Raw genomic sequence first — 13484 nt, 5'->3', positions numbered from 1 at the left:
ACAAAAAACACAACTTCAATATCATGTTTCATAATATATCACTGAGTAACATTCCATCCCTTGTTTGTTTTCTCTGATGTGCATTGTGCAAACAAACAACTGAGGCTCAGAGCTGCTGGTGTACTGTACGTACAGCATCAGGTAACACGACAGGGTTTAATTACATCCGTGGAAGAGCTGACCCAGACTGAACTGGTCTCTCCACACACACTGCCAGATGTCTGGTTCACATGACAATAATTCTGATGCCCTCGGCTCGCTCCTGCACCCACCATTGTCTTTAGTATTAATGTGAGCTGGACCTTGTCCTTTTGACATGGTTTGATTCATGTGAGAATGAGACGTGGTTACTGAATAGTTGATGAGCTGGGAGAAAAAGAAAAGAAGTGCAGGAGTGGGGTTGGGGCAAAAGTGGAGAGAGGCAGTCAGAGAGGGAGGGAGGGAGGGAGGGATAGAGAGACTGAGCAGAAAGGAAGGTATCCACTTGCCTCGCTCCACACAGCTTCATTGAGCTCTGAGGTTCGGAGGTTTGATGTAAAACTGGGAGGTCCTGACTGCTAGAGTCAGACTGATTCTGAGAAGAAGAAGGAGCAGCAGGGAGCAGAGGATGGCCTGTGCTTTCAGCTGATCAGAGGAAACTGAGGCTTGCCATGGAAAAACTAAAAGGTCCCACTGTGGGATTCACTAAAGCCACCTGTGGATGGAGAGCCCTGCTCCTCCCGCAGTTGAACAGACAGTCTCTGTATGTGTACGGCAGCGAGGTGGCTGTGGAGAAGGAGTGCATCCGTCAGCTGGAGAGTGGAGTCTTTGTCATTCACCCTTTCAGCCCCATGAGGTATTTCATTTATCTGATATATTCAGGCCAGTCCTGTACATCACTTTCACCCGGTCTTTAGATTTTTTATTTTTCTTGTTCTTTTTTTTATTTCACTCCTAACAAAAAAAAAATCATCAAAGCGTGATATAATGCTTCAGTGTTTAGATGAAACTGTTTACCATTAAGATGTAAGAATAATGGCATTTGTCAGTAAGAGGCAAAAATACTAAGAATTGAAGCTTGTGATAAGTAATCATTATCATTGTCATTTATTGTGCAGAAATTCCTCAATTTACAAAACTTCAGTTCTACAATAATAGATTTCCTTAAAAGGTTTGTGTCAGTTAGGGAAAGCAAAAAGAAGGTAATTATATTATTACATTTCATCAACTGAATGAATAAACAATCTGCAGAATGATTTCTGTATTCCAGCTTAGGAAAACCAGTTTACTGTATTATTACTTGATCTAGTTATAATAATAAAATTAGTTTTAACATATTTTTGAACATTTGTTACAAAGTGCTCTGCATAGCAAAATAAAAATATTAAAAAACCATCATATGAGATAGAAATCCACATTGTTTGTGTTCTGCTTCTGCGACATCTGAATGTTAGGAGAGGGGTTTCTCCTCAGTTTTTCTTCCTGATATTCCTGTTTTTTCCATTTTATTATAGTTTAAATGCAAATTAAGGACCTGAATTACTTTCTACAAAACATCTTGCTCAAATGAAGTAGTTAAAAATGGTTTCACAGCAATAATGTCCTTAATTTGACTCCTGGCTGGGGCCTTTCTGTGTGACGTTTGCAGGTTCTTCAGGTACTTTAGTTTCCTCTGACAGTCTGAAAACAAACAAGTTAGGATAAATGGTGATTTTAAACTGACCTTAGATGAGAGTGTGAGTGGTGGTTTGTCTCTGTGTGACTCTGTACTGAACTGCCAACCTGTCCAGGCTGTACCCCACCTCTCGCCCAGTGAGTCTAGGAAATAGGCACAAGCTCTCTGCAATTCTAAACTGGGTTAAGCAGGTAAAGAAAACGCAGAGATTTTCTAACATCACAGAACATATACCAAATGTAAAATGAAAAGCACAAGCAGAATTAATTAAAATGAGGAAAGTAAACAACTAAAAACAACTAAAGGTTTACTGAAAATAGTCAAATAAACTGTCACTTTGTCATTTTTATTTTTAGAGATGGTTCAAATAATTTCTTTAAGGATGTTACTTTCAGAGGTGGCTGATTTTACATTATGGGTACCTTATTGTGGTTATTGATGTGTAAGTCAATCATTTGGAGTGAAAACAGAGAGGGAGTGAAACAATCGGGACGAGAGAGGAGTTATTTGAGCCAGGCAATTGAAGCCAGCCTTGCAAGACGTGCAGTTACATTATCAGAGTATTTAGTGTGCATAAATCAGCTTGTCTTACCGCCTGCCGCAGGACTGTCTAATGAGATCTCTGACAGCTAAAAAACTAAAAATAAGATATGTTTGCTGCTCAAGGACCACTCATGCGGACATTTTGATCCATCTTTTGCAGGAGCTACTACATCATGTGCATGATGGCCATCACCTTTCTGAACCTGATTGGGATTCCCATGGAGATAGCATTTATGGACGGCACCAGCGGACTGGCCTGGGAAAGTTTCAATGTGTTCTCAGACACCTTGTTTCTGCTGGATGTGGTTCTGAACTTCCGAATGGGGATCATAACAGAGGACGCAGAGGTGAGAGCGGCTGTGCTCTATTTTCAGACACAATCTGGGAAGGCGATTATCCCTGCATCGTCGAGCTCATGCAATCCATCTCTGTCCCATCTGTAATCTACTCAATACACCAAAGGCTAGATTAACTTCCCACTGAGCTCCATCCAGGACAACATTGGCACCTGATGTTAGATTTTATAACAGGGATTGGGATGTTTTAGTTAAATAAGTACGTAACCTTTACAATTAATCAGCCATATCCATTTGCTTCCATCGACTCATGAATCCCTGATAGTCACAAATGACCCATCTGTGCTGTTCTTTACGCAAACATCTGGTTTTGTAAAATTTATTTTCACTTCAGTTCTCCGTTCCAAAAATATTCATTTATTTGTTTCAGCAACATTTTGAAGGAAGTGTCAACTGAAGGCAGATCAAGTGTTAAACTATTAAATCTGTTGTTCAGGGTCCTAATCCAGCCATTTAATCTCTTTTTTTCCCCCTTTTTTTCAGGAAGCTATTTTGGATATAAAGAGGATCCGACTGAATTACCTGAGGACATGGTTCATCCCAGACATCATAGCAGCTTTCCCAATAGGATACATACTGCTGTTTGCGGTAATAATGACGAAATTGTCAAAATTAAAAGTAAACATTATGCTCAAAGTGTATGTCGGTTCTCAGAACAATGATGTGTCTAATTTAATACTATATGGTCTGGTTTATTGTTATTGATAAAGAGTAATATGACATGTAAATAAAAACATACTGTAACTAATCAAGAAAGAACAATAAAGAAAACAAAGAAGAAAAGGATTTAAAGTAGAAATACAGTGATTATATGGATCAATAAAGCCAAATTATTACAATAATAATAACTCTCTGTACCTTAGAATAAAAATTACATCATATTTTTTTCATCTGCATTCCTAGGACTTACAATACCACAGTGATGACAATCCATCCAAGACCAACAAGATGATGAGGATCCTTATGTTTGTGCGGATCCTCAGCCTGATCCGACTCGCTCGAGTGTCCAGATTGGTCAGGTTCTTTAACGAAGTGGAGAAGGTAAGTTCAGGCTTTAAATGGTTTGCATAGTTCACTTCTTCTCCCTGTTCATACCTAACCACATTTAGCTTCGGTGAACGAATGACTTAATGAAGGGTAACTGGAAGAAGGTAGAATCCTCCTTCTAGGTTGGAAGTGTGTTTTTGCATCAAGCAATAGACTGAGAGTTTTGTTTTCCATCAATGGCAGGATGCTTTCTGAAAAAAAAAGTACTTTTTGAAGTCCACCTCTAATCCATTTACTGTAGTTTTGGACGATGAATTGACTTCTTATTACCAATATAAGTATTGGTATTTTTCTAGTTGTCTTGTTTTCTTAAATTTCATATTTAAAGTTGGGGGAATACATTCCTCTTGCTGTTATTTGTTGATAGTTAACAGGTTAGCTTTTTTTTTTTAAATTGGTTTAGGGTTTGGTTTTGGCTTTTAAACATAAGAAAGGTATTTAAAAAATACCTTTTTTTAAAGGTAAAAAGGTATTTAGCTTGGATGTTTCTTTTGTATGTCTACATTGTCCCTAGGTGTGAGTAAGAGTGTGAATGGTTATTTGTCTTGTATGTCTCTGTGTCCCTGTGATGGCCCTATGACCTGTCCAGGTGTCCCCTGCCTCTCACACAGTGACTGCTGGAGATAGGCACCAGCTCCCTCATGACTCTAAAAAGAAAAGCAGGCAAAGAAAATGGATGGATGGATGTTTCTTTTGGTAATTATTTCCATCCACTAGAGGTCCCTATTATCTGTTTCTCCCTTCATCAGCTTGTTTTTCATCTCACCTCCTTCTCGGCCTCTTGCAAATATACCTTATCCACTTGACTGAGAACCCTTAGTAAGTATTTTAACCCATTTTTTAACACTTCTTGTCAGCTTTGTTTTTGTTTTCTATCCCTTTCTGTTCCATATTTCATCATTAATTCTGTTGCAACTGAGTCCAGACTTAATAAAACACCAAAGAGTTTTCCTACTTCAGAGCTGCTCTAAATTCATCTGGTCAGTGTTAGTTATAACACTATTTCTGTATACTCTGTTAAATGTGAAGACTCTAAATTACAAAGACATCACTAAAATACAAAGCCTAGCATTCTTTAAAGAAATGCATATTGTTGTTTGCTTTTAATGCCAGAATTGTCTCCAAACATTTATGAGTTGTAGATGTACATCCAATGATTACTTTCTGAGGCTTTCATTAAAATCCATCCAGTGGTTCATAATATATTTTGCTAACATGACAGATAAATAAACACACACACAGGCAAAAACATTATTGTCTGCCTTTCATGATTCCGATCGACTCAGAAGCACCAACAGACAGTTTTGCAGAAGTTATGGAAGAAGAAACAAAGACAGGGGATAAAGGTATTGCCATAAACATCCATCAGATTAGTGGTCAGTTTTACCTGTTGAATGAGTGTGTGTTTCAGCAGTTTTCAACCATGCAGGGTTTTTTTTTAATTATTGAAGACCTAAATTAGGTTGTTTAGATAATGTGACTAAACTGTTGCTTTTCTTACAGTCTGCCTGGTCAGCTGACTGCTCGTGTTTCCTGGCTAATTTAACTTTGTTGACGTAATGTGGTCATTTGATGCTACTAATTTGAATGACTAAAACAGTGAAGGTAGACATTGTAATAATATCCAGCGAGAAAAAAAAAAATGCTCTCACTGTTTCGGGATTTTTAAAATAAATTTTTTTTTAGAGTCTGCTCAAGTTTGATCTCCAGGCCTGACACATTAAAACACAACTTTCTTTGTCTTAACGATAGGCAGTAGTCAGAGATACTATCTAAAGCACTCTACACTAAAGCAAAGCAAGAATGCTTAGTTCAGATGAGACGGGAGCTTTAAGATTTGCCTGCTTGTTTCAAATCAGCAGTGTGGACAAGATTTGAGCTCCCAGCAACAGTGAAGAATGCACAAATATCAGCGAGAGGTGGATGTATGGAAAGTCAAAAGGCTTAACTAAATAAATTATTATTACATACATAAATAATCAATCAATCAATCAATCTTTATTCCAGACACAATAACAGTCCATAGTAGACCATTAAATACATCATCAGGTATGTAATAAGCACCACCCATGACTGAACAACATGCTAATATTTTACTAGCTGACAAGCTAGGAGTGAATGATCCTTTACTTTTTATTTTCACATTTGGAGACATTTTTATTGCCTGCTGCCAAAGGTGACAATGTCTGTCTGTTTGTGTTTGTTGTCTTAGCAAAATATCAACCAGTGGACAGATTTTAATGAAACTCTCAGAAAGTAATCACTGTAAGCACATCTACAACTGATTACGTTTTTGGAGTCAAACCCATTTAAGATGGCGGCCACAACTAAGTGACCTTAGTAAACACAAAAAAATGGGTTTAACTCAATAAAATTTTGGATTAGTAGTAGACAGGACTCATTCTCCAAGCTCCAACTAATTGTGCCATATCTCTTTTTAATTCTTCGCATTTTACTATTTCTGTCCTCTCTGTCTGTTAGCAAAATATCTTATGAACCAGTGGATGGAATTTTAATGAAAATTTCAGAAAATAATCACTGGATGTACATCTAAAAGAGGTTGCCTTTTGGAGTCAACCTGGTTCAAGATGACTGCCTAAGCTAATCCACATTAATGGTTATAACTCATCAAATTTTACAGATGTTGACCTAAAATTGTATGTGGTAGTACCTGAGAGTCATTAACAACACATTCTCTGAGCACTACATATTGTATGAGAGGTTTGCTTAAAACAATAACTCTTAGAGTCAACACCATCTGGATGTTAGCAAAATATCCCATGACCCACCAGACAGATTTTATTGAAACTTTCAGAAAGTAATCACTGGATGTACACCTACAGCTGATTAAGTTTTGGAGTTGCCCCAATTTAAGATGACCACCACAGCGCCAATCAGCCTTAACCAACACAAAACATTTTAAATTTACAAATAATGAGCCAAAATTTTTGGTGGCAGTAGCCAAAAGCTATCCTCAACTCCAAGCACTAACACATCTCTCAGGATCTTGCAATATTACATGAGATTGTGCCTAACATCTTTTACATGGTTTGACCAAAACTGCCATTCCTTTGTCACTTTGACCAAATTGACTTGGAATGCTGAGCCTTTTATTAAATGCTGTATCACATTTTATTTTACATCAAGTTTAGACCAAATAATTGAAACAAAACATTCTTTTTGTACTATTTTCTTAAAAAAAGAAAGACACCTTTGAATTTGGAGTCTGTAGGACATTGTTTACAGTTCAAATTGGATGAATAAGACAGGATACTGGGATTTTTTTTTTTTGTTTTACCAGTAAAAAAAGAAAAAATTATAGTGAAGAAATCCTTCCTTGCTGTACATGACCTAAACTACTAGAAAGAGTGGTTTGTTTTTCTGACTCTGTTTTTGGGAGGATTATTATCTGTTCAAATAAGACAAAAATATATAGAATGGCAGTCTTTTCTTTTTCCTGTTGTACCAAGCTAGTACCAAACCATGACCAACTAAACCTAGGTACAAACCAAACCCTGACTTATGCGTAATGTTGCACCCCGAGTGCAAATAGAGAGTTGTTTAGTCAAATTTGAAACATGAAATTTGAAATATGCTTACATCTCAGCTGACACGAACCATCAGGATTATTGTTTCATGTTTTGTATTCTTGACAGGTGTCGAATGCAAACCTGGAGGTGGTCCGTCTGTTCTTCCGCATCTTGTCTCTCTTCATGATGATTTTTTTGCTGTGTCACTGGAACGGCTGCATTCAGTACTTTGTGCCCATGCTGGAGGAGTTTCCCAGTGACTGTTGGGTCCGGAAAGAAAACCTGATGGTAAAACTCGCAAAACATTTGCCCAACTGAAAATGATAAGTGATGTAAAAGAGTTGCTGGTCACAACTTTCCCCCAAATCTATAATTTTATGTGGTATAAAACAAAGAAAAAGTTCTTTATGCTGCTCCAGAAGTCTGTTTAAGCAAGTGCGAAGTAAAACGTTTGACTTTTTTTTTTCTGCAGAATTCCACAGTCATTGTAAAATACTCTTGGGGAGTTTTTCGAGCTCTCTCTCAGATGATAGCACTCTCTTATGGCTCAATGGATGCTCCAACAAGTGAGTGTTTATTTGTTTTCTTTGTTCTATCTGGCTCCTTTTTTAAACACACACGTGTGACACTAAGGCTGCTGCTATCTTGTCACTCTCCAGATTACATTGAGTTGTGGATCGTCATGGTCAGCATGGTGTCCGGATGCCTAATGTATACCATTCTCGTGGCCAACGCTACGACCATGATCGCCAACCTCGACCCTGCAGCCAAGGAATACAAGAGCAAGGTCCTCATGGGTGACTCTTTCTGTGCCTTAGAAAATACATTTACTGACAGTAAAGTTAGGCTAGAAAGTTAACTCTTCATTGCAAAAGAAAAATCGCACACATAGCAAAGTGAAGATATGAAACTCATGATTTATAATTGGTCTTTCTGAAGCTGTATGTTAATGTTATAAAAGGAGGTGCCTTAAAGTACCATTACTGTCGACAGATGAGCCGCTTGGAGCACTACATGACCTTCATGAAGCTGCCACCAGAACTCCAGCTTCGCATCAGCAACTACTACCAGGCTCGCTACGGAGGGAAGTGGTTTGATGAGAAGTATGTTATGGACACAATCTCCTCATCACTCAAAGAGGTACAACTCAGAAATGAACACTTATCACCAAACCACTTCTGCTGGATTTGATTTTATACATCTGATATTCTATTCTTATCAATATCATATTCATATTCTTTCAAGGTACGGTTCAAATTATTGTCTTTTATTTTCATATACAGTCAAATGTTTAGTATCCAGGAGGGAAAATTGTGTTTATTCAGTTTGCACATTAAGAATACATGCTTAAAATAAATGAGAGCATAATCCAAAACTTCTCCAGTTCAGTAGCACAAACTGTTTAATGATATTACAGGTGCAAGAATTTATTGTTGTTAATACTTTTGACTCGTGTTGTTACAGTTTTGTGTTCATATTTAAATATGCACTTTAAAGAAACGGGATTTATTTATTTGTTTTCATTTTCAGCAAATCCTGATGGTGATGTGCAGCCGGCTTCTCCAAAAAGTGCCAATGTTTCAAAACAGAGACGAAAACTTTATCAGCGACATCCTCCCCAAACTGGAGTACGAGGTTTTCCAGGAAGGGGATGTCATAGTTCGACAGAACGTCCCTGGTGATCGCATGTTCTTCATCGATCACGGCCAGGTTCTCATGGAGGTGGATTCCTACGAGAGGGAGCTGTGTGATGGAGACTTTTTTGGAGGTGGGTTGGATTTATTTCTGTCGTAGATTGGTTTCGGAAGGACCCAAATATGCAAACTAACACAAGGACTGGTTTCACGAAAATAAGGATTTTAATCACAAAATAAAAGGCTGACAGGGCAGGAAACAAAATACAAAGAGGTCCAAGCAACAAGGAACACACAGGGAACAGGCAGGAGAACAAACAGTATGACAGACTGATGAGAAGGTGAGAACTAGGAGTATAAATAGGCTGGGAGGAATGATTCGTAGTAGTGACAGCTGAGATTAATGAACATGAAGACTGGGTGTGAAATGGTTAACTGAGAACAAGAATGACTGAGGGCAAAATGGTTGGTGACACAGGGAGAAACTGAGAAACTAAAAATCATGGTAACATATAAGCACAATTCAAAAGGAATAAAACAGAACCCATCAACAACAAATACAAAAACCAAGAACCGGGACAATTTCATTATGTTTCAGCTTACATTTAAAATATGCTAAAGTTTTAAAACTTTTTTCTATTTTCGTATTTTCACCACTATTCTTTAATCAAAATATCAGTCTAAAATCAATAATAATGTAATGTATAAAATATAACACAGCCTGTTCATTAGGGGGAAAAGTGTTTATCTCTTCTTTAAAATGTGGTGTTTTAACATGGAACCCTTTGGTCTCAATTGTAAGAACTACGATTTGTTGCACTTTGTCTTTATATTTCAGCACTGGATGTTGCTGCTTGAGCAAGAGACACATATTTGTGCATTTGGCACAAGATCTTAAATGCTGGCTCAAAATGTGCCAACGTGTACGGGTTTTTGAATTTGTTTAGGGCAGATCACATCTTTGCTGCGATGTGTCGTCTCTTCCTGTTCGTCAGATTGATCACCCACTTACAGTCTCTGTGGTGAGAGAAAGTCTTCAATGATCAGAAGCAAAGAGAATAAATTTGGGTTGTTTTTTTTTTTATTTAGGTTGGAACATGCCTCAATCCTTTTGGCATCAGAAAGTTTAGAACTAAGCAGTCTTCCACTAATGACTCGGCAACGTCTGGTCATTTAATTCGGGATTAATTGTCAGAACTCATCCCCCATCATTAAGGTTCACTCCCTCATTAACTACAGTCTTATGCTTCCTTCTGTGTCTGCAGAGACATGTGTCCTGACCAAAGGCAAACATCTGGCCACAGTGAAGGCTCTGACTGACTGCCAGTGCTTCTCTCTGTCCTGGAACAACTTTCAGGATACACTCCGGGGCTTCCCAGAAATCAAGAAGGACTTAGAAAAACTGATTCCGCCCGACTCTGATGATGGTCTTGTGTAAGATCAAAAGCAGTGCTTTGTTCCTTTGCAAAACTGACACTATCTATGCATTTTCAGGGCATTTTAGATAGTTCTGTGATGGGCATTGAAGAATTTTCCACTTGAATCATAGCTGAACACTTATTTAATGATGAGAAGGACAATCTAAAGCAACAACAAAAACAAATAAAACTGCACAGACCTTCGTGGGAATTCTTACAAAATACTGGAAAGTCTGAACCACTATGCTGGTTCTGGTTGTACTCATTATTTCATTCTGGGTTAGTTTTAGTTCTTTAAACCAGTCACATTTTTTGTTTAAAGCTGCACTCTGAATTCAAAGACTGCTCCTGCCAAACTGTTTTCAGGGTAAACTCGGTCACTGAAGAAACATTCAGCTGGCTTTTTTACTTTTCTCGAAACCACAGATGCGTGTCATCACATGGCTTAGCAACAAACTCATTCGATCTCAACATTTTTGTGCCAAAATAATCAGGGAGGCTTTGTGTGAACTGTTCAGGGTTTTGAAAAAGTTCCCTTTTTTTGGTGCCAAATCTTTCTCTTTTCTTAAATGTAACTAAACTAACATTTTATTTAACTTAGTAAAATCATTTTTCTGGTAAAACATAACCATCAAGAGAGGGAACAAAAATATACACAAATAATGGTCTCACTCATAGCTTACAAGGGTCAGGAACAGTGGTGTTTAAGGTGAAGTAAAGTGAAAAAACACTGGCCATTTGTTACGTTCTCCATCTGCCACCCTGCCAAGCATCAACTAAGTGCTATTTGGTGCTTGGTAGGGCTTGTATAGGACAAGGCACACTGCCATTCATGCTGCTTTAATGAAAACTAAAGTGTGGGGTCGCGTCAACTCCTCTAAATCTGAGGCCGTGGTTCTCAAGCAGATAAAGGTAGAAAGCTCCATCTGGGCTGGGGATGAGTCTCTACCTCAAGTGGAGGATTTCAAGTATGGTAGGATGGAGCCGAGATGTTTCAGTAATTTAGAGCTTTAACCAACTAATGAGGGCGTTGCTCTGGCCTGTTCTGATGAAGAAGGACCAGAGCTGAAAGGCAAACATTTGATTTACTGGTCCGTCTATGGTTCAACCACCCTCTATGGTCATGAAGCATGGATCATGACTGAAAGAACAAGATCTTGGATATAAGCGGCTAAACTTGGCTCGCTTCATATGGTGACCAGGCTCAGCCTTAGAGATAGAGCTCCATAATCTAGAGGGGAGTTCGGAGGTGAGCCGCTTCTCATCCACATCAAAAGGAGTTAGCCAAGGTGGTTCGGACACCTGATTTGGGTGCCTCCTGGGTGTCAAGCTTTGAAGGTTTTCTGAGCACATCCCACTTGGAGGAGATCAGATCCAGAATTCACTGGAGGGATCATATATCCTCTTTGGTCTAGGAATGCCTGGGGATCTGCCAGGAGCAGCTATCATAATTAGTTATTCACAATCAATCTGACCCTTCTGTTTTTATTATTTTGTTTTGTTCATCTTTGTCTTTGCCAGCAGGACTTCTCTCTTGGGTCACATGTCACAATTAACCTGAGAATGTTGTCAAATTCACTTCCAAGAAGCTTTAAGAAGAAACATCCATGGTTTCCTGAAACGTAAAACGTTTGCCATGACAGCTGAGATAGCAGGTGCAGTTCTTTTTCAGATCCCATCAATCACAGATTTAATAACTTTTTTTGTTTGGTGTTGTTTGTAGCTTTATAACCAATCAATATGGAGTTTTTGTTGACTTCAGAGGCCTTAAAGGTGTTTCCAAGTCACAGTATGATGACAGAACAGATTGGTCACATCTGTGTTTTCTGGCTCCTTTCTTTCTTCTGACAAGTCTAAAAAATTAATATTATTTATAGCAATGACAAAGGTCTTAGCTTATTCACCGCGAGTGCACCAGAAACATCAGTTGGAAGGTTTCTAAGTGAGGTTAGAGGAAGCCAAATAGTCGACTCAAATGCTGTGTTTTTCCATCATTTTGTCACTCATGTCAGCTCATGTAAATCTTTTTTTGTTTTTTCTGATTTACAGAACCAGCAATAAAACTGGTCCACCTTTTTTTTTTGATGCAGCAGAAAATGAAAAGTTCTTTAAAGTTAAACAAACACAACTCTGTTTCTCTTTATTAACAAGATCAGATTCTTAAAGACCAGTATATTTTACTGCAAAAAACCCCCCCCAAAACCCAGCACAGCTGAAAACTGCAAGTATTTCTTCCATTTTACAAGTATTTGGTGATTTATGATTTGATTTGATTTTGCAATTAAGTGAAAAGATTGGGCTTTACTCTAAGTATTTTTATGCAACACTCAGTCCTCAAAAAGAAAAATTGCACAAACCAGTCACTCATTCAGCACAAATTATAAGCAGTTATTTCTTCAGGGTTGATGTTAATCCATCGAGTTTGGCTCCATCGTGGTCCTAAGCTCCTCATCCAGTGGAGTCTGGACTGATTTGAGCTTCCAGGATGGAAATGCTTCTTTGCAGCAGTGACTGAAGACAAATGATGTCAAAAGAAGAAGACTTTGAACTGATAAATTCTGAGAGCTCTCTCTTCCATTTCATTTGTTGTCTAAGTTTAGTGGACATTGAGTCCATGGGTCCATCTGTCATCATATAAAACCACCCTCAGCAAAACACCCGGAGTCAGCCTGCTGTGACGGCCCTCTTAAAGAGGAAATGGACCTGAACAATCAAAGGCCTATTTCTTATGTCAGAGTGAGTCTCTATTTATCTTTAAAACTGGATTTATGACATGATCTGTGTTGGTCTAACATTTACATCATTAAGAGTGTAGAGTCAGCACTCAGGCTTTAAACATCTGTAAAATTTAGATTTACAAGAATATTTCAGCCATTTTCAATCGGTTTTCTGAGTAAACGCCACAAACAATTAATGTCTTACTTCTTGTAGATACAGTATCTCTGAACAACCTCAGTTTGGAGAAACAGACTTTAAGACTGTCAGGACTGATGAGCTAATGGCTAGTCTGATCAAAGTTGATTGTTGCCATTTTTAAACCAACTCCATCCTCTTAAATTTCATAGTGTTTTGTGTAAACATTACTTCATAGACATTTTACACTGCTATCACTTTTCCAATACCTAGTATTTACATACATGTTTTTGCAAGCACAAATAGCAACAGCAGCTAGCTGTAGCATAGCTGGTGCAGTCCGGCATACTTTAGACAGGAATATTATATTTGTTAATATTTCTAGACTTTGAAGTTACTGTGCAATGCAAAACTGACCACAGTGTAAAAGTTTACATTTTAACGTTTGC

General features: G+C 38.1%; 1 protein-coding gene across 1 annotated transcript; it reads left to right on the top strand.

Annotated features, from left to right (window-relative positions):
• The first annotated feature begins 510 nt into the window (after positions 1–510).
• On the top strand, positions 511–12372 carry hcn5 (hyperpolarization activated cyclic nucleotide-gated potassium channel 5). The gene is made up of 10 exons (XM_017430154.3): positions 511–835; positions 2358–2544; positions 3037–3141; positions 3457–3594; positions 7257–7418; positions 7603–7696; positions 7790–7917; positions 8124–8270; positions 8661–8898; positions 10030–12372. Exons 1-10 carry the CDS (start codon positions 651–653, stop codon positions 10200–10202), a joined length of 1557 nt encoding a protein of 518 aa, XP_017285643.1. The 5' UTR covers positions 511–650; the 3' UTR covers positions 10203–12372.
• The last annotated feature ends 1112 nt before the right edge of the window (positions 12373–13484 follow it).

This window comes from Kryptolebias marmoratus, linkage group LG6, assembly GCF_001649575.2.
Source record: "Kryptolebias marmoratus isolate JLee-2015 linkage group LG6, ASM164957v2, whole genome shotgun sequence".
Taxonomy (NCBI): Eukaryota; Metazoa; Chordata; class Actinopteri; order Cyprinodontiformes; family Rivulidae; genus Kryptolebias; species Kryptolebias marmoratus.
This window is presented reverse-complemented; position numbering and strand designations above follow the sequence as displayed.